The sequence below is a fragment of the Aythya ferina genome, assembly GCF_964211825.1.
Source record: "Aythya ferina genome assembly, chromosome: 2".
Classification (NCBI taxonomy): Eukaryota; Metazoa; Chordata; class Aves; order Anseriformes; family Anatidae; genus Aythya; species Aythya ferina.
The window spans coordinates 18,414,786-18,442,304 of record NC_140297.1 but is presented as its reverse complement, the minus strand read 5'-3'; the positions used below and the strand labels follow the sequence as shown (position 1 = coordinate 18,442,304).

Sequence of the window (27,519 nt, the reverse complement as noted above, 5' to 3'; positions counted from 1 at the left end):
TGATTAGTAAAACGTGCCGAACATTTTCACTAATTGCTGAAGTCAACAACAGATGGGGGAATTGGCACCTGTGGACATAAGGCCACTCCATACATCCAACTTTAGACGCACAAGTTTGAACATTTGAGCTCAAGCCTTGTGTCCCACTTCTTCAATCAGTAACACAAGTCTTAAGAAAATCCCATTTTCACATCTTGTGAAAATGCTATTTACTTGTTCACCCATCAGCTGTGTCACAGAGACAACCACACGTACAACCAACCTCTGTGGGTGCCCTTTCAGGAACTCTGCTCCCCGTCCTACCCAACCCTCCTGTCCTGCTCTGCTTCAGCTTGTCCACACCCAGCTTCTATCATGGGGCTCTTTCCCTCAACAGACACCTCTGTCGTTCCCAAACCAGCCCCTTCACACTTACCCAGGACCCCAGACTCCTCACCCAACAATCCAAGTAACCATCAACAAGTACCCTCCAGCCTCCCAACACCAAATGTTATGTCCCTGTTCCAGACCTGGGAGGGCACTGCCAACAAGAAAAGGTCACTGGGATTTTCAATGTAAGGAAAACGTACCTCATTTTTGGAAAGAATAGAATTATCAGGGCTGAGATTTTCCTCCTCTCTCACAAACATATGCACACACAAGTACACAAACGTCCTGATAATACAGAAAATCATATTTTGTCCCAGTGAACTCAAATTAGGTTAGAAAAATTGTATCTGGAAATGATATAAATAACTGAAAACAGGATCTGTCTCACCAGGCTCTCATTATGAAACTTTGGGTTTGGAAGATGGGGAAGAGGAGCTGGCCTGGAAACTAAGGAAGAGCTTGGACTATCTGGGAAAGAGAAATGTCAGGTGCATTGCCAGCTCTGCCTACGAAGTAAAGAAGCATAGGCAAAACCATCACAGAAGAACAGGTTACTCCAGTGACTGTAGAAAGCAGCAAAGGAATTACTATTTCACAAGAACAAGATGAATGTTTTCATGATAATTTGCAAAAACACAACCACCCAACAGAATTTAGAAGTGTAATTTGAGGATGTACCTATCACAAAAATATTCTGAGTACACTAACATTTTTTTTAAATTTAAGTTCTAGATGCATCAAAATCTATTGAATATTAATGAAATATTTAAAATTTCGTTCTTCTATTCATTTTCTTGTGTGCTACAGTACACCAAGGCAAATGAGTGCTAGCTCCTTTGAGTGTTTTGAAGAAACTGATGTTATTTACTGCCAGCTAATACAAGAGTAACTGCACGTACAGTACAAATAACAAAACAAGTATTATCTTGCCTTAATGCATAAGTAAAGAATCCATTTGTGACCATTTTCCGCATAGACCATTTGCCTAATGAAATCAGCCTTCCTTCCTCTTCAAAGTACTGCTTTGTATTATCATGGTTGGATGAAAATAGCCTTTTCACTGACTCAAACCACTCTCTCTATTTCATTACCACAATGTCCAATCATAGTGCAAAGCAAATTCAGTCATACAGACATTCTGATGTTGAAATAAAAAATCCCATTTGATTAGCTGAGTGAAAGGTTACACTTTTTATAGTAGGCAAATTTATATTAAACTCCTCGTGTGCTGAATTTGACAGGGATACTCAAAGTGCACTTTGCATGCATGCACCCTTAGGGGGCAGGAAAAAAAAGTCCAGAACCTAAACAAGCTCTGGGGAAGCATTCCAGCACAAGTTTTGCCCACAATAGCACTGATGATGTATGTGCAACTATTTGGCAAATGCCCACACTACTAGGATGGAGGGGATACATTCTGACCTTTTGGGGCATCTGCAATCCGAAAGCAATGGCATTACAGCAATCTAATAGAGATGAACACATTTCTTTGATTGCAGTATTAGTGTCTGGTTTGAAACTGAGAGATCATGTGCAAAATTACACAGCATTTCTCAACTGCTTTTAGTGAATGTGTTTTCTTGCTGAAATTTAAAATCAACAAACCTTCCCAGTCAGCTTTGATAGATCGTCTCCTCCCATTATCTGCATGTCTTGCATAGACTGATCGTTCTGAAAGAAGAAAGACAAAAGTTTGATACTGGATGTAACTGTATAAAAGTATAAACATGTTAATTTTTTTTTATCTCTTACATTCTTAACTACTAATATTTTTTAATAATTATTAGTACTAGTGCATGAGAGAAAGACATTAATTCCTGTGACTTCTATCATTCTATCATCTCCGCCATTTGTGTTTAAACTAACATCAATCTCCAGGCTTACTGAAGTAGAAAGAGTTGCATTATTTATTTATTTATTTATTTATTTATTTATTTTAAACAAGTGATTTTCCTTTGCTTGCTATTTCTCAGTATGAAAAGTGTAAAGCAACACATTTGTCCCTTCCAAAACAGGAAAACAGCAGCGTCTCAACACTTGACAAAACACCTGTAAGTACATACTTTTTTTGGAACAGTTTTTATAAACACAGGCAAAATGTGCCTTTATCTGTCACTCACACGGAGAACTTAGCTATTATAGAAGAAATTTGCTCATTTTTTGTTCTGGAAAATGTTTTGCAAACAATTATCACTTGCTATCAAGAAAAGTTTCAGCATGTACGTGTAGGGCCATACGGTTTCAAGAGTTTTATTTGTTTATTTTTTCAATTAACTCATATAAAATCCTTGAGATCATTTCAGTAAAACAAAATACTGTCATACTAATCCCAACAGAATTGTATGCTTTGATTTTCCTACTAGCAAAGGTATTTAAAAAAAAAAAAAAAAGTAAAACCTTTTCTTCAGATAGATTTGTTTTACAGACATTTCTAGTGGAAATTCATCCTGATGGAAAATTCTCAAACCAGCTCTAGTTCAAATTCATTAACAGCCGCACAGAAGTTAAGGAGAAATTAAGGGAGCCCTACTTTTAAAGGAAGACAGAATAGGCCTTAAGGAAAGTAGCAAATTAAAAAATACCTAGTCATAGCCAGGCTGTGTTTTCCAGAGAAAGCAAGAGCAAAAATAAGTATAGTTAATGTGGGTTGTTGTTCCTTTTTTTTTTTTTTTTTTTGAGAAATTGGTGCATGTGCTAATCTAATCTCCTTCCCCACAGGGAGACAGGGTTAGTCCAATTTTAATAACAGCTGCAGTACCACAATGTGACCCTGCAGCTTACCAATAACCTCAGAAAGCTTTATCATTGGAGACAAGTGCTGAAAATGCGACTTTAGCATACTTTAGCTTTTATTCCAGAAATAAACCCAATGCTGTGAAGTCAAACTCTTTTCCACAAGTAAGTAGCAAAGCAGTGGGACTTAGGAGGCAGGTGAGGATTTACTGGTGGACATAGGGGTTTGTAGCTCTTCTCCTCATGGGGCAGCAGCAGCAGCAGAGGCATGTGAGTGCTGGGCAGGTGGTGGGGTTACGGCTGCACGCCTCTGCTGTCCTCCCATGCAGGTGGAAACCTCACTTGCCCAAGCAGCTCACTCCTTCAAGCACTCTGACAGCCCCAGGAACCATGCATGGTCCCCATGGGCATGGATTCTCTAAATGAACACAACCTCCCTGAGGAACAGCAAGTAATGGTCACAGCATTGCCCAGATGAGAATTTCTCCAGGCTCGCATAGCCCAGACCCACGAAGAGTTCCCTTTTGCTCAGACTCCACTCCCATAAAAAGCCCACACCACAGCTTTCTACGAGGTCCATAGCAGTCATTGCCTAAAAAGACAGGTTTTAGACCTGCTTTCACTTTTTCTGCACCAGATCTAGGAGCTCTGGATATTTTTCATGCTGCTCAGATTCGTTTCCTGGGAAACAGAGCTAGAGCTGGAATGAAGGCTACATCCATATGCTTCCTAGTATAATGTTCAACATTTCTCTTATTTTTGTAAGGAAAAACAGAAAAATAACAAACCAAGCAACTGATTCCTCAGAAGGCTATTTTAAAAGTAAGCAATAAGTGGAGATCGGGAACATTTTAAGTTTAGCCTTAACAGCATAAGCCTTTTGTTGTAGAGCAGTCCAGGTCATTCTTCAAAAGTCAGGGACGTATTCAGGTCAAGTCTACTATTAGACTATAAAAAGCGGGTTCTAATATCTATCACGGCGTGTGTAACCAAGGCAGTGACAAAATATTTTTTCATTTCCAAATGAGAAAGACTGGAATTTCTGTAACAGCCGACACACAGCAATGACTGAAGAGGCAGTTTGCCCTCAGTTGCTAGTGGAAAAAGAGAGAGAGAAAAGAGAGGGAGAGTGAAAGAGAGCAGTGAGGTGCAGCAATTAGTGAATTTATTTATTTTTAATTAAAAAAAACCCTCTTTCATCAGTCTTTACAGCAACACTGTTCCCCTTGCATTTGGTATTTCTGGCTTCAGCTGAAAGGAAGATGCTGAAATAGCAACTTCATTGCTGGCGACCAGTTAAGCAAACACAAAAGCCATTGAGAGCTGGGGGATCAGAGCATCCCCCCCGTCTGTGTGGTTACACGTTGGGTGTTGTGACACAACTGCACACCGCTATGAAAATCTTTGTGTTCTGACTAGAGAATGAATCAGAGGACAGGGCAGCATATTCACTGTGCCTAAAAAATGTATAGAAAAATGCATCTCAGAACGTTTCAGCCAAGATGCTTTCAAGAAATATGGAAAAAATGACCTGCATCGCACAGCAGGGCTATTCTATTGCCAAAGGAAAAAAAAAAAAAAGAGAGAAAGAAAAAAAAAAGAAATTAGTTCATTGCCTTTAATGCCATTTAGAAGTACCTCTAAATTTATCAATTAACTCGTAGTGTAAAATACCTACCTGCCAAGCAGCAGGACTCAGTGCCACAGTGTCACATTACAGCTCTCACAGTGTTCATACAGGGAATGTGCACACTATGGTTGCCATAGGAACCTCCCGGTGCTTTTTCCTAAATTCTCAGTATATAATCTCAAAATAACACTGCACTAAATGTTAAGCATAAAGTACAATAAATGTCAGAAAGAAAAAGAATCTACTGATTCATTCGTAGCTCTTACTGTCAATTCAGAACTGTTTGTTGAATTTCCACACTCTCAAGTCATTCAGGGCTTCTTTTTCCTTTGGGAGACATTCAATACTTTAACATCACTGATACGATTGAGTCTACAGGACTTCTAATAAATGCAAATACCTGAATTAAAGGTTTGCTTTCAATCTCCCAAAGCTCCTCAGCATTTGCTTTCTAACATCATTAAACCCTATCAACACAATTTTTGCTGTTATATGTTCGAGACTAAATATAATGTCCCAGATAGACAACTCAAAGCCACACTATGTTTTGGTTTATGCAGCAAACAATTCATTGCAGTTGCTCCTGATAAACCACGGTGCATTTTGTGTTATCCCTACTTCACATCACATACTATGTTTAATACTGCATTTCCGTTTCTTCTGCATTTAATAAATCTGCATTTTTCCAGACTAAATCTCAATGTATTTGTTTTTACTTGCCGTGTTGTGCTTTTTCACCTGTTCACCTTTGTTCTCTGATTTTATTTCTTGCAGATCTTGTCAATATGCATCTTCAGATCTTATGAATACTTAATGAATGAAAGCCAGAATGTTGCTACTTTCACCTCCATTGTTCACAGCACGCGAGATAAAAACTTTGACTTTCTACGCTGATTGGAAGTATAGATATTTAAATTCCATCTATACTAAGTCATGTCTTTTGAACTGGGTGAGGCACAGAATTATTACATCTCACATCTCCTGAGATCAACACTTGGACGCAGTTCAAGTTACAAGTGAAATGAGTTGGGTGGTCTCAGGAAAATTTATTATAAACAGCATTGCTCATCTGAAAATTGCACCAAACTGTGAACATCTGTTACTCTTCTAAAGAAACAGAATCTGGAGTACATTAATACTGGGCTCAGTGAAACAAAGATTCTTTAATCACGGCAAAAAAAAAAAAGTAGTTCTGACAAAACAGTTTAAGTGCACAACTAAATTATGAAATGACACCAAGGCAATATTGCACATATCACACATACAGTTACTGTAGTCTCCACAGTTTGTATGTAACCTCTTGGGGAAAAAAATGTGATTATTTTCTTCCCCCAAAATTAATTGGAGAAACTCTTAAGAGAGAAGGATGTGACTTTCAGACCTGTTCACCAACAGGCTTGGTCCAACACGTCCACCAAAGCAGAGTTGAGTTCAGTCTATACATTCACTTAGGCCTCATCTTTTTGTTTTCCAGTAAGACTGTCATTAACTTTGTCTTACCTATGCTACTGCTGTTCTCACAGGGTGACCCACGATCTTGAAATATATTCATTAAAAACAGGATTACTTTGTCCCTAATTCAGGCACCTAAAAGTTAAGACTTCAAACTCTATGCTGCTCATCCTGGGCTCCCTTCATGATGACTGGAGAAAGCCAGGCAGATCACGGAAATCATTTGTTTCACCACATGAGAAATCTACAGCAAATAACTCACACCTAGACATCTAATTGTCAGACATCTGAAGTTAACTGAAATTAATCCCAGCTTAAGAGACTGACATCAATATTTTCTTCTTATAAACCTCACTGAGCACTCAGAAAGAAATTATTTTCAATCACATTTACCACAGGCATATAAGAAGCAATGATCTTGACCATTTTCCATTAGTACCATCCTCAACTATCCACTTAGGCTCTCTCTCACACAAACACAATTCCCCTTGGTACTACTGTGGGTTAATTTGCTTGCACGTTTATTCAAAGGTTTCATTTTAACCTGGTTGAAGTATATTTGAGGAGAGATTTTAAAAGATACAGTCAATCTAGTATTTCTCCCCACGTGCAGAGGAAAAATACTAGCAACCAGTCTTTGCAGATTTTTTGCAAAAACATTATACTGGATGATTAATGGGACTCTACAGTCTGAACTTCTCAGAACAGAAATATGGGCTTATCCATAGGGTTTACCCACTACATAATGAAAACAAGTGGATTTCACGTGTGTGGGGTTTATGATCTGGAAGAATGGAGTTTCAGCAAGCCTCAACAAAACATTATTTTGTGTTTGATAGTGGTGCAAGGACAGCAGCTGGGCTGGCTGTGAAAACAGCTCCTTTGAAGGTGATCTGAACAGCAGCTACATGTTGAATGGCACTGAGGGAACAAGGTGGATGGCATTAAAGGCAGAGGGGAGATGACATTTACCGGGGTAATGAATGATGAGGATTTGAACAAAACTCTTGGTAGTTCAAAGAAAAACTGAGACTCTGAAACCTTACATGGAGGACACAACTGGCTTATGAAATGGCTGCAGTTTCAGAGACATGGCTGTGTCCAAGACAATGGCTAAAATACACTGCTGAAGCTGAAATTGAAAATGACAGAAAACTCAAGCAGAGCCTTGGCATGTGAAGTAACAGATACGTTTTTCGGTTAAGAAAAAACATAGCGCTCAGAGGAAAACAGAGGCAGATATGACAAGAATTTACTTTCCAATTCAGTCCTTCAAAAATGAAACCACAGAAGCCACGTCTCTCACAGAACATTTAAATAGAGAATTATTATTTCTATGTGAGTTAGCTGCAGCAAACGGATTCATAATATAACCAAGCTTTCTCCATTTAAAAAATAGAGCTGCAGAAATTAATTGCAGGTATTTGCAGCATTTAGATAGATGCATCTGTGATTATAAAGACTTCTGTTTGAAATTCTGTATGTTTCAATAATTCTAATATCTTTTGCTATATGACCATGCTCTATCATCTCAGTCATAATAATTACAATGAAAATTTTGATCTTCCAGTTTGGATGCAGATATTCTAGTATGAAATTCACTTGTTGTGCAGCCTGCCTCCTGAGAACTGCTTCAGTATGTTAATATGTTGGTCTGAGAAGTGTCAGTATGGTATCTACATCATCTATTAGCTTATTTGGACTACTGGGTAATGTCAAACTGGCGTATTAAATGTAGGCTATGAAATTATACTCTATTTCAGCAGAAGTAAGAACATCAGTGGCGTGGTAATACATAAGATGCTGTACTTACAAGAATATACTTAACTGATAGCATTTTGGATTTCACAAACGAAGAAAACAGCTAAGAATGAAGGACCTTAGGAGTGTAGCTCAGATCATGGACTGTCAGGGGTTTCATGGCAGGAAACTAGGACTATATGCTAAAGAAGCAACATTCATTAGTATGTACTGCTAAAGTTGGAGATTGTGCAAATGGGAATGGAAATGATATGGATCACTCCCTGGTAAAGACCGGGAAGAAAGCATGCCTTCCCTAACCCAGAATCAAATATGTACCAAAGTGCAGACTGAAACCTCCAGGGCGCACCCACATTCAAAATAATCAAGTGCCAGGTCACTGAGATATTTGTAGGAGGTGCTTTAAATACCTTGCAGACAAGTGAAGGATACTGAACCAACTGGAAATCAAACACAGTAAATTGGCACACTCCCACTGTCAGAACATCTTTATCCCCCAGGAACAGTAAAAATATGTTTATACAGAGACACTGATGGTTCTGTATGTCTCTGTTAGCTTTAAAGTTGGGGCTACAATGCTTTCCTGAGCTGCTTGGTAACTATAACATGAACTATGCTGCGCTGAGACCTGTCCTATTGCCAGCATAACCTGAGATAGTATATTTTAAACTGGTATTGGTATATCTATCTGAGCTCCAGTTCCTACAATGTAAGCCATACCTGTACATCTCTATGGTTACATCTACAAGCTAACTCATTTCACCTATTCTTTTTCCTCCGTGTTGTTATTCCTTAACAAAAAGCTCCATCACACAGGTTTGGAAGCACTTCAAATTCAGGCTCGTCTATCCAGTTCCAGGGAAGGCCAGAGCTCTGCAATGAGGAAGTAGGCTTTGGACAGAGAAACACAAACAATGAACTTACTTACAGCAAGGTACTACCCCTCATCAGCTCACATGTGCTAACACACGTAGATGCTGTTTCTCTTCTACAAAAGCAAGAGAGATCCCTCAGCTTAACTCTCAGGGCAACAGTACCTTATTAAACTTAATAAATTGGAATGTTTATAATCATCTGCTCACATATTCAGTAATTTCTTGTATACCAGGACTCCTGCGTGCCTTCTAGGTATTTAATCCAAAGGAGGTAAGGTATTTTGAAACAGACATGATTTAGTTGGTACTATAAATTCATCCCGTATAGAGAGGCTTCCATGGAGATTCTTTGGTATCTAATGAAGCAGAAACTGCCACTGAAGCTTTTCCCCTCCTGGTCAAGGCATTTGGAATTGATCTCTCTTGGGTATACGCTCAGACATCAACAGAGGTGAACTGACATGCAATGCCAATACCCTTAACATAGGTTAATACAGATTATAAACGTAATTAACAACATATTTGCTAGGGACAGATATTAAAAGATGTAAATTCTTTACTTTTTTTTTTTTTGTTTTTCCTGGAGGAATGTGTTCAACCCTTTATTTCCATCTATCAATAGGTTCTGTAGATATACAGATTAAAGAAATTTTCAAATATTTTCAAATAGGGAAAGAATTCTAAAGATGTGAGTGCATACATGGTCTAGCCCTGTAGTTTTATTGCATGTAAAACTCTCCTTAAAATCCATGAACAAAGACGTAACTTCAGTTATATTGGCACAAACTGTTGGAGAAGGGTCAAACTATTGGAAATGGCAATAGAATTTAGAACAGTTAACATGGTTAATAAAGATTATAAAAATTATTTTGATATTTTCTTTTCTACTTTAGCAATTAGGTTTTATATATTTCCTTGGTATTGGTTCAATGGGTTATTTTGTTTAAGAATAAGGCAGTAAGACTGCATCACCACATATATCCATATGCCACAAAAAGCACCTGTACACTTAGAAAGATCAGCAAGAAATGAAATCCAGAACATGCAATACTAAATTTTTGGAAACATAAATAAAAGAAAACCACAAAATATCTTCAAATCTCAGCTGAGTTCACAAACAGTGTACTCCAAGGCTTTCTTACACTATTAACTTGTTTTTATTCTGTAAAAAAAAAAAAACAAAAACCACATTTAAAACATAGAAATAAAATCTGCATGTGTTCCAGGATGAGAAATTGTACAACTGCACAGGGCTGTTCAGTCAAAGGGAGATTCAGACCACTACTTTGTCTCTAGAGATGAGAGGCAGAGCAAATTTAAAATGTTTAGGCAAAAGAACAATTTAGGAAGTGTAGCTGCCAGAACTCATTTTGGACTGCCAGGAGACATTACTAAGGGTGCCCACCTTCTGTGATAATAATATAATAAAGGCCCATATTCATGGAATAGGTGGCTTGGGCTTTTTTCTTAGCTTTCAAAAGTGCACCATAAGCTAAAGAGTGCAGGGGGAATCTTCCTCCTGTTACTACGCCATGGTAAGGCAAAAATCAAAAAGGACATCAAGCAACCTAGGAAAAGGTCAGTGTTGGTTTAAACCCAAGCTAATTAGAGTATGTCTTTTACCCAGTTACTGTTCATTATTGTGTACATGACCATTACAGCGACAGGACTAGAAGTCACATTTCCCAGCACCAACAGAGGGGCTCAGTACTCCAACTGGGACTATTCCAAGTGTACCATCTTACCCCATGTGTTTAATTGTTGAATTGTTAATTGTTTTTAATTAATTAAAAACACATGAAAGTAAACAAACACAAAAACGAGCAAGTTTTTAGCTCTAAACTGAAAAAAAACTGTCCCTTGAGGGTTTCTGAAAGGACAAGGGAAAACAGCTTTCACTGAACTAAGCATAAAGTACTGACCTCCTGACCCCAACTATCAGCAGTTTCTGCGATTTGGTGATAAAAGGAAGGAAGAAGAATCTTCAAATCTGTCAAATAGCCATAGGCTGAGACAACAGATAGCTGTAAGCAAATTCTCAAGAGATGATACTGATAAAAACCTCAAATGCTTAATCCCTTCCAGCAACCTGAAGTCTAGTGTATCCCTTACAACTTGGTAGCTCTCTTTCATACGATGTTCAGTTCCTTGCTAGTGACAACTTGGAAACTTTCAACATAACCTTCAGCAAGTGGTTTTTTTTTTTTTTTTTCAAGATTATTTTCCAGCATTTCAAGGTTATTTTCTACCATTCCTGCTGTATTTCAATATTCTAACTTTTGTTTATCAAAGGAAGAGGGAAACAAATTTCGTATCTGTCACACTGATAAGCACTGCAATAACAGAGTGCTTCTCGTTATTGCTGTATTCCTTTAAAGCAACCTTTTTGGTTTATGCCTTACAGCACCCCTGGGGTGTGGCACCGCATGAACATCACACATGCTATGATCTGTTTTAAGAAACAGCATGTAAGGGATGCCAGCAGAAGAGAGTCATAGAATTCCTTGGGAAAATTAGAAGCCTCGGGCTTCTTTTAATTAATTTTGCCCCATTTCAGATCTTAATTAAAAAAACCACACACTAAATGGTATTATTAGCATCCAAATAAGTAATCAAGGTGATGCTCTGCCAATGGATAAACATATTATGGTACTTTCAAACTTGCCAGATCTTATTTGTACAGCAGGATTAGCAACCATCATGTTCTGGACATTTCTTCCAGGTAAGAGCCCATCTCCCTGTCACTGCAAAAACCTACAAAGCAGTCAGAAAATAAAGACTTCAGCCTCTCCTAATGATGACATCCAGTGTTGCTGGAAATGTCATGATTTAGCGGTGGCTTGCTGCATTTTTGGCAGAATATGAAACAAAATATTTTACTGAGACTGAACTTCAATTTTTTCGGCTTTGTTAACAAACTGCCGCTTTACAACAAATCCTGTATCCAGGGGAACTTTCGAATCTAACTTTTTGCAAAGATGACCTCTCGAGTGCTTTTGAATGAAATCTCTTGATGCTTTGAGTATGTTCTCAAACTGAACAATTTTAAAAACATCCACGGTCTCAAATGTTAAGATGTTCCAGAAGGCTGGATTGCTTAGAAATACCAAAGACTTAAGCTCATGAAGAAAACATTAAAAAAAAGTTAAGAAAAATGAACTTCAGATCTAAAACTTCATTTACGCATAGTAGCCGTCTACCCTCTGTAACACAGTATAATCTAAAACATTTATTTCAATTTGGAAAACATTTTTCAAAAGAAAACATTACAGCTTGTTAGAAAAATGTGACCCTGGGGGGCGACAAATTTCTCCAGAAAGATTAGCGAAAATCTCTCAAAGACTTTGCATTAGACTCGAAGTCCAGCAGAACAGAGTATCAACCCCCAATACATGAATAGTGTATTTTATTTTTTTTTATTTTCAGTTAGGAATTCCACAGCTAAAAATCACAAAGCAGTATAAAGGCAGTATCTAAGTGGGGAACAATGGCTAAAAATGAAAGGTATCTTGAGAAGGCAAGTAATTACTAACTGCAATATGTCCCACAAATGCCTTAAAACAATACTTTGATGGTGCTGGAGAGCTTCAGGACAGCTCCGTACCACCCTGCCTTCACGGCCACATCTGTTCTCATTCTGTCCCCATGGCAATCAGACTGCTTCCTACTCAGTTCTCCCCCGGCTGATCTGTTTGGTTCCCCCAAATCTTTCAGATGAGTCACTGAAACACTTACTCATACCTTAAAAAAAATCCCTAAGACTTCAGATGGTGTTAACATATTTAAGCGGTGTGTAGGTGTATTATCTGATGCAGAAACTTACAGAGATCACCTCTCCATGAGCAAGTTTTACATTACAGATGAACTTGATAAACTGACTGTATCCTGCCTTATAATGACCTTTCCTGAGCTATGCTCACAAATCAACGCCTGCTTATATTATTAGTAACACTTCAACCCTTAAACAGTGTCCAACAGGAAAATACTGTATGTTTTAATTAAAAATAACTTAAATCAGAAACACTTTATTCCTCTTTATGTTCAAGAGAGCTTTGAGCAAGTGATGGTTTCAAGCTCTCATATGTCACAACTCTGCATACAAGTTAAATGGAAGCTGAGGATGCCTAGGAGAGCATCTGCCTCCAAACCACAACACTGAGCATTAAGGTCATATTTTATTGTGTTGTAGCATAGCCTTCTGCAGCTTGCCTTGGAACTGTACGAAAAGAGGATTGGTTCTCTGAAAACAACCAGGGTTGATCCACGCTCCCTCTGACCCCTCTGAGGTGCACCTCAGATAAAGAAGTGGTGGGCTCTGAGGCTTGCTGCACTGCTCTCTGGCAATGAGGATCCCCAGACCACGGGCAGACTTCTTTCTCCAGCAGGAGCTGTGCTCAATACAGACCTACCAGCAGGCTGAGCTGCATGCGTGCAGCTGGTTCAGTGAAAATGAACCCAGGTAGCTGGAGCAGTTCAGATAGGAAGCCTCGGGTACCCAGTCTCATCTGAGCTGAGACAGGCAGGGATGTGCCCAGAAACACCTGAGCTGGCAAGCGTGGCTGGCACGAGGGCACCATGCTTCATGAAGAATGAGCATCATCATCGCCCCAGCTGTTGGTGCAGAAAATCGGAAAAAAGGCCCATTTCCACAGTCTTCGTTTTTGCACCAAACCATGAACTAACTATACCTGGTGTACTGCAGATGTATCTGGCGTGAGAGTATACTCTCAAAGTTGTCTGGATCATCCTGTTACACTAATAACATCAGCCACGCTTTTACCGATTGAGTCGACATTTTTCTCATTAAATTTCTGTAAATTTCTTCAAAAAATATTCAGCCAGTTGCAAGAATAAGCTTTTGGGACAACTTCCACTACTACTACTTTTTCAGCTATTTCTCTGAAAAGCCTGAGTGTCTCTGAGGCTGACACTTTGCAGCAAGACACTGCTGAATGTAGAAGAGTTTTTTGTCTCCCTCATGAAAACCTTTCTGTTTTTAAACATTTGGACAATGTTAGGAGGAAAGTGAATTCTAGCAACTGCAAACGTTCTCCCTGCACAAAATATGATCTCTTTCCAGTGTTCTTCACCTTATTAAGCATCTCAGGTCTGACTAAGTTTCAGAAAATGATGAAAGCATCAGAAATACAGAGATAGCATTAGTGCCTGCTTAAGACTTGGCAGCATCTTCAGCTTGGAACCGTAAAGGACGTTTTACTCACTAGTTTTAACAGGTCTGAGCATTTCACAGAGCTTTTACTCAAAAAGACATTACTACTTGAGGATCCAAATAGCATTTTATCCATGGAAAAGTACACTGAGGTAGGATCCCTCAGGCAATGCTAGGAGCAGAAAGCTAGTTGCAAGCCTCCCATGTTTAACTTGTCCATACGACAGACATCTACTTGGCAGAACCGTCTATTCCTAGTATATTCATAGCATATTCTATACTAGAACACATTTCTCAGAACAGCTACAACTTAAGGTCCGTATCCTTGACGCTTGTAGCTTCTGTGGACTAAAGACAAGACAAGAATGTAATCCTGCAAAATTCTAACCTCTGCACAGGTGTTCACTGTCTGCTGTTGCAAGCCATGCACCTGAAAAAGTTTGAGAATATTTTATTTTTTTACTGTATAGTACATGCACAACCCCTCCAAATTAAGTAAATAAAGCTCATTTTGCCTACAACAGATATTTATTTGCCTGTCAAACTGATCATCTGCAGATAATATGGAGTTCAATCTTGTGAAATTATTGTAAAATCTGGTCTAAAAGTTCACAGGTATTCAATCTACCAGGTAGGCCCTAATTTCCATGGCTGCTCAACATCAAAGAAGATGAAATGAACATCAGCTAAAATGTGTGAATGAAGCAAAATAAAGGGAACTCACAACCTGCCCATGAGAAAGCCTGTAACTACAAAAGCTACTGTCAATTCCATCTCAGGATGTACGTTTTTCTTGGGAGATTATAAACTGTGTTTTCATGACATGTAGGTATGGAAATAAAACAGTCATCATATCACTGATGAAGAGTTTGGGTATTAGATGTAAATCATTAAATCCAAGCAGTACACTTCGTTGTTTCTTATGTGTTGTTAAATTAATGAAATCATTAAGGAGTTATTTGCTTTTTTAGGGTACAGATTACAATACACTGTTTTCAGATGTAAATGTAAAATTCACACTGGTCCTAAAAAAAAGAAAAAAAAAAACAAAAACAAGTTCTACACAGTAAAATTATATTGAATAGGAACAGGTAATTAAGCAAAGAATGGATATAAATTTTACACAGTTCATTACTGTAGTTACAGTCTGATGTCTCATGCTGCTCTTTTTTTTAAGATGTAAGTGTTTAGCAATGGCATATGAGAAGTAAAGCTACAAGGCAGAAAAATAATCTATTTTACCACATTTATCAACTCGCTTTCAACTTACTCATTATAAAATCTCTCTGTTTCCTTACTCCTACAGTAGAGTGGTTTAGCAAAACTATTTACTGAAATGGCCTCATATAGACAAAAACATTCAGATTTCTACTAAACAATACTTGTTTTGTTGCTTGTTTTCAGAGTTTTGCAGCACTAATGGTCCTGTTTATGCCAAGATTAATAACCAACAGTTGTAAATATATTTCAAACAACTGGAGGCTGAAGAGGAAACAGATCATATCAATGGATTTGTTTGTGAACAGACTTCAATGCAACCATTGTGTGTGGATTACAATTCGAGGTCACATTTTTTTATTAGTTATGTTCTGGAAACCATAAATAATGTATTAATTTTAAAGGATTACATGAATTGGCTCAATCCACATAATCCACTGCAAATTTCCTCCAAGTGACTAGCAAACAACATTCCTTTGAAGTTCATTCATATTTTTCAGGGTGATTTTCAACAATACCTTCTTGCCACCGGAATATGAAAAATGCACTTCTAAAATCTGCAATTCAGGCACTATATGGAAAACAGATCGATATTATATAATAATCTGCGCTTGGCATGAAATTTTATCTATGATACATTATCACAATTCAACTACTGTCCTTTTTAAGAAGTGCACTACACAAGTTCAAAATAACAGAGATGATTGGTCTCCTGTCCCATTAGTCCACACAAGGATAACCTAAGAAATCACAAAGGTCTAAAGGAAAAGTATCTCACTCCTTGTTTAGCTCACCATGCTTCTCACAAGAAAAGCTATGCCACTAAGATTCACTTGTCCTTCCCCAAAACACATGGCTTACCACCATATGGACTTTGTATCACGTAATAATTCTGAGAATGAAACAGACAGCCATGGATAACAATATGGGAAAAATAAACTTTTCAGAAGAACATGTAGCAATGACACGCTGGTCTGCCCAGTTCAAGTATGGGTGTTTCTCCTTTCTCCCACCAGCCCCTGCTACCAGTTTCAACCACAAATTAGTATGATTTTTTCCATTTTTAGCTTCCATCATCTGTCCCCCAAAGAATTCTTAATTCACACGTATTTACTTTCTCTCCTGCTGAGAGGCTGCTAGAAACTTCTCAAGCATGTCTACAGACTCTGTATGCTTCCTCTACTCCTCTAATAATTTTTTTTCAATTCCTTTTCAGAATTGAGCTTTGGTTTAGAGATCACATTCAGCATACCCATGGAACAGGATGATGTCGTTGCACCTATAAACTGGGGATTAGATTTGAGGAGCCAGAACATCTGCCTCAAGATCTAATTCATCCTTTACCTTCATTAGCCTGTCCTAAATTGTCTCTTCCACACTGAACAAAGAGACACTCTTCTTGTTGTTCAGGAACTCTCTACTGTTCTGCATGAAAAAAAGATATGCTTTAAATAAGAAAAATGATAGGATCTTGTTAACCTTCACTTCTTTACAGAAAGTGTAAGATTTGGGTGACTTCACACTATGTTTTTACTAAAGCATATCCCCTTCAGCCCTTTAGTATGTGACATCTGTCTACTATTCCTTTGCTCGCTCACTCTTCTTCTTCATCTTCAAACATTCTTTCATGTCTTGTCCTATTCATTAATCTGTAAGCATCTTAGTGTTGGATGTAGGCTAGTAAACCTCCAGCTTCCTCTGTTGCACTTCCCACTGGATTTTTCTGAATTAGTTCTTTAATGTGCTGAAGCTCTCCATATCACCAATATATTAAAGGATTTCTGGATCCATATTTCTTAACTCTCCCACTGGTGTCATATGTCCTTAGGTGACATTTGCAAGCTCATCCACTTTCTTCAATACTTTTCATTCCTGATTTCAACCTACCATGTTTCTGAAAATACTTTCGAATTCTTCTATCAATCTGAAACTCTCATCACTTTTCAACTCCCTGTGTAGGAGTGATCAGTCAGGAAAAAATTCAATATGGTGAAATTGAATATATTAGATATTATTCTTCCACTCAAAAATCTCTGCAGTGAATTATACTGTTCCTAACTTATACCATATTCAAGTCCAATTTCTTAGAATTCAGTATCTAAGATGTTGCCAAATTCTTTCAGTTCTTACATCACAGTTTCCAGAATACATCATCTTCCCTGAAAACTTGGCATGCAGCTTATCCATACCTGCACCGTATTTCATGAGAGGTCTATGCTAGTACTTCTTCGTCTAGCCACTATACTTACTGCCTCACAACTCTTAAAACTTGGAGCTGCTGTTTCTCATTCAAATTTCACCACTGGATTTTATTTTCCTTTCCATCTACGTCTTGAATCTTACCCTACAGTGTCTACACACTACTTCCGTATGTTTATCTAAACAATCGTATTTCCTAACTCTCACCTCGGTGTTTTCTTTTAATTTGCCCATTGTGCTGGAAGCTTGTAAGTCACCATACAGCCTTTAATCAAATCCCCATGTAAACTATCTCCTTATTTTGAGATTATGTAAAAAAAAAAAAATAATATAAAAAAAATACAGTACATTTATCATACTACCTTTAAGTCTACAAGAAACTGCATTCTTCGAAGAATTTTTCATATTTCTATGGAGGGTGCCACTCCATGCATCTTCCAGACATGATTCTTTCCCATTTCATAATTAATCATTTATATATTTATTAATAATTTTTACTTAAGAGAAATCAAAAAGCCTTCAAAATCGAAGTTAGCACAATGTAATTGGTGTTTTTGCTTGTTTGTTTGTTTGTTTGTAAATGGTGTATTTCTGGATTTACAGATATAAACTTTTCTTACAAATTAAGCATACCTTCTTTTTTTTTCTTTTTTTTTTTACTGATCTACATTTGAGCATGTAATTTTCTGTCCATGTGTATAAGCTCCTTAACTTTCTGTACTGCATCATTTTAGCATTCCAGTAGTGGAAAAAAGAAAAAAAAAAAAAAAAAAAAGAAATGGAAAAATACAGTTCAGTTTCTAGAGGAAGCAAAAATATGCTTTCAGATGCTGCAACCTCCACATTCAGTTGCAGGAATTTTATTAAAGGTCTAAGAATTAATACTGATGTGTGTAGAACATAAACAGTGTAACCACATTATTTTTACGCTATGGTTTCCTATCAGATTTCCTCTGAAAATAACAAACTAAGAGTATTTCCCCATATTACCTGTATATAAACAAGATTCATTAATCTGACATGCCAATTTGAGATACTGAAACAAGACAGTACTTGTAAACCATGGGAAATTTTCTCATAAAAATGTCCAGGCTAGTAAACCAAATAAAACCATCCTTACTCTAGAAGTACATGCAGCCACTCATATCACTAAATATACTAAGCTTTTTTAAGAATCAAATGATTTGCATGAAGAAGTCTAAATAAGGATTGATATTACAACTTTCAGCAGCATAATATGAAAGCAGATCTTAACATCTTAATTAAATGTCTAAACTCTAGAATATGATGACAGATCTAAAAACAAAGACCCATGTAAAGTTGGTCTCATTTGCAGTCTCCTTTTATTTGAGATCATTTCTGTATGCCAGACATCAAAATATAACATTTTCCACTGCTACTTCACAGTTAAGATGTACTTTCACTGATGGCAGCATCTGACTTTGGATCACAAATAGAGCCCATTTTTGCTACACAATTAAACCAAGAATACCCCCTTTAAATGACAACCTCTAAAAATTGACTAACCTTTCAGTACTGAAGCTGGAATGAGACAATTCAAAATTTCATGAATCTGAGCTGAAGTTAATTGTTGGATTTAAACAGCTGGAGGGGGGTGAGGGGAGAAGACATATCTGAAGGAAGTATATTGAGAGCAGCAGGACTCCCTTTAGGAGAGAAATTGGTAACAGTTAGTAAAAGGAAGCAAGATAAATTACATGAGAAGAACAGTGTCTGTAAAATGAAAGAGGGATAAAAAACAGAGAAAAAAAATGGATCAAAAGTAATAATAAGCCTTAAGAAAATGTGGAACAGAAAAGGCAAAAGGAAGGAAAAGAATGGAATTGGTGATGCTCCAAGACTTCACGTAGAGTCTTACCCTTAAACCTGTAATTTTTTGCCTCTTATTGAATTGTAAAACACTGTGAGAGGTATGCTATTACAGAATAAACTGACACAGAGGGTCTGGAAGTCTCATATAAAGCTGGGATGCAGGCTCACTCAAACTACTAATAGCTCCAGTGTTCTGACCGTGGCCGTGCTGCATAGGGCTATGACCTGAAATTTTAGGGAACCTACTCTTGTCTGCAATTGGACAGGATACAACTGTAACTCAAAAAACAAAGGGTGGCAGGTAGTGGTACCGGTACCTTAGCGAGCATTACATTTGTGTATCACTCACTGAATGAACCCACCAACATTCATGTCATTTTACATTTATACTCCAGCGTTACTCAGCTTCTTAGGACCAGGCTGATACCAAGCACAGTTCCAAGCACTAAATCAAGAACAGTTTCAGTCTCTAAGTACATGACACCTGGTGGGAAGCACTTAAGAGAAAGAAGGATTTATTTTCTAAAAACTAGATTCAAGCAGTAGTTCTAGGGAGGAGTTAACTTCCTCCTGAAGCATAAAGCTAAGATCCAAAATATCACAGCCATCAGATGTTAGGATCATCCAGGACTTAGCCTAGATAAACACATCCTGCATAACCAAATTGGTACTGCTGTTTCAGTTTTATATAACAAGCTTTTATTTAATTTCTTAAGTAATGATGTGAAGATTTCCACACTCCTGTGGTATAGATCTCCTCTCACTGATTATGGGTGAGTGGTGCTAGCAAGTGTTGACTTGTCAATGAGGAAAGAATCTTCATGTGGTATCTTCATACTGAATATGAGACACCCAATAAGAAAACCATGTGCATTACCAATACTACCAGGTGCAAAGTAAAAAATAAAAATAAATTTAAAAAAAGAATAATTCTACTATTCTTTAAGCAGTAGTACTGAAGCACTGTCATTACCACAGTGAATAAAATTCTTGTATAATTTCTGTGTGCCTTTACGTGAGACAAACATAATATATTTTGCTTTATTTATTGGTTCTGTAATACTGCTAAATAGCTAGAAATTGTACAATCTTTATATTGCACATGTCCTTCACAGACCTGACTAGTTCTTGAAACAGAAAATCCAGGACCAAATCCTAACTAAATGGTGACAAAAGGCTGTCATCCTGTGATGGTAAAAACAAAACAAAACAAAACAAAACAACAACAACAACAAAACTTGGGCTGGATTTGTAAAAGTTAGGAAAAGCTTATGGTCACTGAGGTCAGAGCAAAATGCCAACCAACCAGCCTCTGCTTGTGGAACAGACATAGAACTATTCCAGGAGCTATTGGGCTCAGCAAGTTGCATTTATGCTTAGAGGGAAACTGTATTATCACTCCATTTGTTTGGTGTACTTCCTCAGACATTTCTAGGACAACTTCTAGAAATGCTCTCCCACTGTGGAGTGTGAACTACAAGGTGGAATACAAATATGTACAGCTTATGCAAATAGAAATCATAATCACGCACTCTAAAAAGATGCAGGTCATCTCATTAGCATGGCTTCATGGAAGCAAATGAATCATTATTGCATAATTTCTTCAGAAGATAACAGGAAGTCTTGATCCTTTCCTCAACACTGGATTTGGTTCAACGCCTTATTTCATTTTCTTATAAAGCACTATCATCATCTAGTGGTATATTTTGCTACTATGTAAACTGCATGCTATGAAGAGTAAAACACTTCATTTACTTAGCATTAAACATTTAGAATATGGCATAGATTTATCATCTCGCAGTTATGCCAAACTATAGAAGGGCGGGGGGAACAGAACATGAAGTAATGAGAAATAAACTTGAACAGCACTGTTCAGGATTTCAGGAATAACATGCAGACATTTTACAGGATGGAAACTTGAATAATTTTATGTCCAAAAGTGATGACAGACTAAAAAAATACAGCTTGAGGATGCTTCATATCATCACTCATACTGTTCATAAAGGATAAAGGGACATGAACAAATATACTGGGGAAAAAAAAACTCACATTTTTTAAAACAAAAATATTTTTCCAATTGTTTTTCATATAGTTTGAAAAAAAAAAATCCCATTTACAAAAGCCTGTCATACTTATTACGAACATACAACCAGAATCTACATAAGTAAGTTGTTGACTTACATGGTAACTTTTCAGTCTAACAAAATCGACTTTCATGGAGATGAACCTTTCTGAATTTCTGCTGAGATTTTTAATGTGCTCCACAAGGTCAGCACAGAACTTGTAGCCACCTTTGAGTACACAGAGAACCACAATATCGTTGTCTCCAATGTCTTGCATAATATCTTTAGCCAATCTTTCTGTCCTGAGACAAAAAAAAAAAAGGATAAAATAACATTAGATGTGGGTAATCTAAGTTTACAGTATGCAAAATAATATAATGAGAATATATCTTGACCTACAGTTGGCCTAAGCATCTTGACTTACACGGTTTTGGGTCAAGTTCACAATAGGCAGATAAGGAGTGTCGGATGCAAGATGCAAACTGTGTGACTCGAACTAGACAAACGCATTAAATGCCCAGTTACAGAAAAGGTAGTAACACATCTCACTGTATATTGAATTCATAAGCATTTCAGAGACTTTAGGGTGATAAGTGAAACACTGACTTCAGTTTTATCTCACAGAAAACCTCAACGTGCATTATTTCTGTAAAATCGCATTTTACATGTAAAATTCTCATTTTAAATCGCTTTGATTTCTAAAGAGCAAGGTAGATGGTATTATAGATCTAAAATGGGTACTAGGTTTTTACTAGACATAAAATATCAAAATATTTATATTTTATCAAAATATAAAATCAACAGAAAACAGAAAAATGACATTTGATGTTCTGAGGAAAAATAGCTCAGTGCATTATTTACTCTAAATGCTTTTGTACTCTGCTGGAGTACAAAAAAAAACAAAACACCAAAAAAAAAACAAAAGAGAATGCTCACTTCAAACAAATTTATAGTGAACATCAAGAGAAATGAAGTTGTAACAAGGAATTAAGAGTCAGTTGACCTTAAACAAGAGATGGAAAATTCAACACAATGGTAACTTAAAAGGCTATGAAAGAAAGCTTGTGTGTAAAAACAAATACAGGAGTCATTACTCTTCCTTAGGATGGATGTTTACAATCTTCTTTCAAGGAGTTCCAACAATTTCAGTACTTGCAACTGGCTGTTTAAATGTGGTAGGTAGAAAGCTGCAGGCTGAAAATGTCCCATGAAATTCCATTCAGATGTTCCCAATTCTTTGTTAAAAATTACTCAGAACAATAACTGACTATGAAAACTGAGCTGGATTACTGCACATATTAAAGCACCATAGATGCCTACACTGAGAGCATACAGGAGCTACTGTAAGATAAGAACTGAGAGGTGATCAAGCTTTCCCATTGCTGCTCTTCAAGCACAGCTTCTGGACTGAAACAGCCTACCCCACACTCTTCTCCTGGGCTAGCTACACAGCTTAAATGGCAGAAGTCAATGGTACAGTCTGGAACAGCTGTTATCCACATGAATGATTTGTAGTAGGGAACTGTTGAAATTGTACATAATTAAATGTAGTCTTTTTCTCCTTTTTATATTAAAAACACAAGACAGGGTACAGGTGAGACAGTTGAATATTACTATAAGCAAAGCCTTGTACTTGCTCTTCCACTGTTGGTTCATCCCTCTTGTGTACAAACACTCCAACGCCAGTTTCACTACATGATCACAATCTCTTTTTTGTGGGACCCCTGTGCTGTTAAATGCCCAAATCAGAAACTAAGTGAAAGAAATCAGATAATGACGTGCAAAAGACAACTACACGTCTAGCATTTCCTACCTTCTAGCATTGTTTTACTTCCCAAATTAAATAAATAAAATAATTTTTATAATTGATTACACAGTATTTTAGGATAAATGTTATATATACACTATTTGTGGATGACAGGCTTTACAAAAAAAGAATAATATTACTGACCAAAGTATATAGCAACAATCAAACCACACGTACCTGTCAACAATAATGCCGTGAGGAATGAGCACATATTCCAGATCTCCATAGTAGTGCTGAGGATAAGTGAACAAATCCAGACTGTATCCGGGCCAATTGTCTGAAATCTGAGTATTAAATAATACTGTTAGGAATACTTCATGGTGTTTGACAAAATATAGCTGATATAAAACCAGTGTTTTAGTATCCTGCATTGAATTAATAGTATGACACACACTGTTCCATATACGCTGGCACTCAAATCATAAACTTCCAAATTATGTAATCAGTGGTTACTGTTTCACTTTTCCTATTTGTCATTTTGCTTCTCAGTATACCTCAGAAATTAAATGTTAGTTAGTTTTTTTTTTTTCCACAGGACATGGGAAAATTCACCTGAAATTACAAACAGCTTGACATAAAGGGGAAATACTACTAAACTAGTGGCAAGTCTAAGTTTCTTACTCCTTTCAAAGTGGAAAAGCTTGTAAGTAAGTAAGTTAAAAGTAAGATTACCAGAAAGAAAGGATTCTTCAATAGGGATTAGAAGGCATAAATCATATATTAAAATTGTGAATTTCTGTTTTAGAGGTATTTTTAAAGTCACATATTAATAAATATTCTACAGACGAAAGAGAACACAGGGAAAGTAGATGATGTGGTTCGTGGGCTGTGTCTGTACAAATCAGTGGAAGACTATGTCTTGCCAAAGGCAAGGTTCCTAATTTAGATAAGTCATCAAACATAAACTATTACCAAGTGTTCATATCTCACCTCATTGTCAGCTAGTCTGTAGAACCATACGTACATTTACAGCGAAAAATATTTTGCAGATTTAATACATGTTAGCTTCATAGCAGTCAGAATACAAAAACTGGGAGATGCTATAGAAAGCAACGGTAGTAGAGATTATGTAGGGCAAAAATCAGCCAGAAGGCAAAGGCTTCAGAAAGCTGTGAAGATGCAAAGTCATCACCACATTTCTAAGAAAAACAAAAACTAGGCAAACTCCCCACAACCAATTTTCACAATTCTGTATGAAAGACAAGACCTGCAGGTTCACAGTATTTCTTGGAAACATTAAAAAGTTTTGCTTCATTATTGATTCAGCATAGAAAGTGGCACCTAACAAGCTTTTTTTTCTTGTACAGTCACATTCGTCAAGTAACATATTGGCTTTCTCCTTGACCACAGGAACACTGATTAGCAGGATACATGGTGAGAGAATTGCCATTGTGAATTGCACTTCTTAATGGCATTTCTGCTGAATAGGGCCTTTAGATGCCTGTCACTGAACCTCTGCTTACAATTTCATCTAGCAGAGCAATAACTCATATCTCAGAAGTACCAAGGGTAAGACAACATATTGGATGCTGAGCTGTTCCTCCACCCCTGTAGCCTTGTTGAACTTACCCCCAGCTCTTCCTAGTGCTGTCCTGTAACAGTGCTGTGTCTCATGGATTTGTGTTTGCTTGGATTTTATTTTATGTTCAATGTCAGCTACAGGCACCTAGTTGGCCAGGTTTTCAAGCTCTGCCTAACAGTTTCTGTATGCAGAAAAATACTTTGCTGGTAACTACTACATTTGCACATAAAGAGCATGACTCAGAGATCACTGGAATCAATGAAAGCTTTCCCCTGGCTTACACCAGCCTTGAAACTACACATAGGAAAAAAGTTACTTAATTCTGTTCCTCGTCTCCATAGAAACAGGAGAGGATAAATATACTCTTTGGCAAGGATTTTAATGAGAGGCAAATCTTGCTCCAAAAACACTGCTGCAGAAGGCCTGGGAAGCCTATTTTCCTATCTTCATTTTCAGTACATAGGGGTGGCTGACACTTTTAAAATATTTTGTAGCAATGAACTGTCTGGCATGGTTTCCTGCAAAAGCACTTTAACATAAAAGGAAACAATTTCAGATAGTGCTTTAAATTACATAAGTACTATAAGCACCCGCTAAGAACCCATGTCAGTATCGGTTATTTAGGCATCATTCTCATCAAATTACATGTTTTTGAGCATGGTGCTGAAGATCAAACTAAATGAATTGAAACTGCTTCAGAATTCATACAAATCAATAGGTTTTACTTCTGCTACAATCTGTCCTTTCTGGCACAGGGTCGGTACAAAATCCTTATTCTTCTGTCTCTCCTTCTGGTTTTCGTGAATAAAAAACCTTAAGCTACATCACCTTGCAAGAATAAAGAAGTTCTCATTTACAAGATTAAATTCATATATAGTTTCTAACTATTTGCTTTTTAAAGTAATAAGCCTATTTTTTTTTTTTTTTTTTAAATAAACTGGCACTTCCCAACAGCAAGCCTTAGAAATTCTGATTTACCCCAGAGCTAATCACAGTGTTATGCTACAGGACAATTTTTCAGGTCACTGTAATTTTTGATGAGCTTGTGAATTGTGTGACTTTTGACACAAGCTTGTGAATTGTGTGACTATCCTCAGTTTAATAACTGAGTATCAAAAAATGCCCATCCCAAATTAAATTCAACTTCCATTTACTTCTGGCTTTAATGCTTGGAAATTTTAAGGAAATATTTATGATTGGTTTGTCCAGATAAATAAATATATATACTAAATATATTGGTACACAAGTGTGTAAAAATATATCCTACACTGAAAGAAACAGCTACTTCTGAAGTTCAGGTTTGGCATGTTCAAGCTGCCCAGAAAAAATTCTTCTATAAGTCTCTACAAAGTTGATGCGAACATATACAAATAAGAATGCAAATACATGGTCATACCTCAAAGGCTTTCTCCCATAAGAGAGAAAATCGGGAAATTCGCAATATAGCTTTGGAAGAACTTTGCTAGCCTTGCTGTCTACCAAAGTGGGCACACATGAGGTTCAAGCACAGTACTTCCCTTAAAGATTTTTCTGGTTTGGTATGAAATGGGAGAGCTGAGCACAAAGCCAGTTCCAGCTTTACAAATGTAAACAAAATCGTACTGCACTGGCCTTACTTGTGTTTGTTTTCTTTGGGGGTGTGCACACACTGGCGTGTACCAAGCAAAAGAAATGAAGTTAGCACAGCGGAGCACAGTGATGAACGTCCATCTCCTCCTCTGCAGCATCCTCACATTGTTTAGGTGCTAAACAGTCACAGGTTCAGCCTGGCATTTATCGTACCAGTGTCAAGACATGTGTCAGGAGATGCAGGGCAGCTCCAGCCACAGCTCAGGCACAACGTGCAGGGTTCCTTGGCGGGGAGGTGGTGGGTCTCTGTCATGGTCTGGGGCTGGCTGCTGCCCACGACAAGCCCTCAGCTCTGGGCTGCTGCTCCCTAACTCGGTTAAAATCCCACCACTGTGATAAAATAAAAGCATTCCTGAAGTGGTGGTGATAACCCACATTAAGGTTGAGGTTGGAGGGAACCTCTGGAGACTGTCTGGTCCAACCCCTTGCTAGCAGGTCACCTGGAGCTCGCTGTGCAGGATGGCATCCAGGCATCTGGGGTTTGAATATCTCCAGATAAGGAGACTCCACAGCCTCTCTGGGAAGCTTGTGCCAGTGCTCTGTCACCCTCACAGGGAAGAATCTGCCAGCTTTATGGGGGGGTGGGGGGGTGGATCTCATTAATCTCTCCGAATAATGAACTCAGCCCTTTACTTTTTGCATAACCGATTTATCCCCAAACCCTCCAAACGAGCCGCAGAAGTCCACGCAGCCAGGTGAGGCACACCCCGAGGTTCCCGAAGGCGTCCCAGCCCTTCGGGGGGAGCCGGGTGTCTCTGGGGACCTGGAGCTCAGCTCCCCGAAGCGGCAGCCCGGAGCCAGCGGGGTGGGGCGGGCAGGACGCGCATGGCGGCGGGCGGGGGAAGGAAGAAAGGCAGGGAAGGAGGAAGGGAAGGAGGAAGGAAGGAAGGGCGGCCGGGGAAGCGGGAGGGGTCGCGAAGGGCCGGGCCGAGCCCAGCCGGGCCGGGCGATGCTCGCATTTACCACAACGCCGCGGCCTCCGCCTCCCCGCTCCGCTCCGCTGCCGCCCGGCCCGGCCATCTTCTGAGGGGCTGCGGCAGGGCGGAGCCGAGCGGGGCCGGCCCGGGCTGGGGCTGGGGCTGGGGCCGGCGGCCCCCGGGCTGTGGAGGGGTACGAGGGAAGGAGGCGCCTTTTTCCCCACCATTACACAGGTGCTGGAGTAAGAGGCGGCTTCCCGATGCCTTCAGCCCACCGCAGAGTTTGTTGTGCTGTCTGTTAGCAGGGGAGCAGCTCCGGAGCCGCGCTGCCTGCTGCCTTC

At 38.3% G+C, this 27,519-nt stretch overlaps 1 protein-coding gene across 1 annotated transcript in view; it reads right to left on the bottom strand.

Moving 5' to 3' along the window:
• The window catches only part of PRTFDC1 (phosphoribosyl transferase domain containing 1), a 45,563-nt gene extending 18,251 nt beyond the window's left edge, over positions 1-27,312 (bottom strand). The window contains exons 1-4 of the mRNA XM_084508266.1: positions 27,225-27,312; positions 23,288-23,394; positions 21,422-21,605; positions 1,975-2,040 (exon numbers count right to left, since the gene is read on the bottom strand). Of these exons, the coding sequence (XP_084364392.1) occupies positions 1,975-2,040; positions 21,422-21,605; positions 23,288-23,394; positions 27,225-27,281 (414 nt within the window). The 5' untranslated portion in view covers positions 27,282-27,312. The remainder of the gene's footprint in view (positions 1-1,974; positions 2,041-21,421; positions 21,606-23,287; positions 23,395-27,224) is intronic.
• Positions 27,313-27,519: the final 207 nt, after the last annotated feature.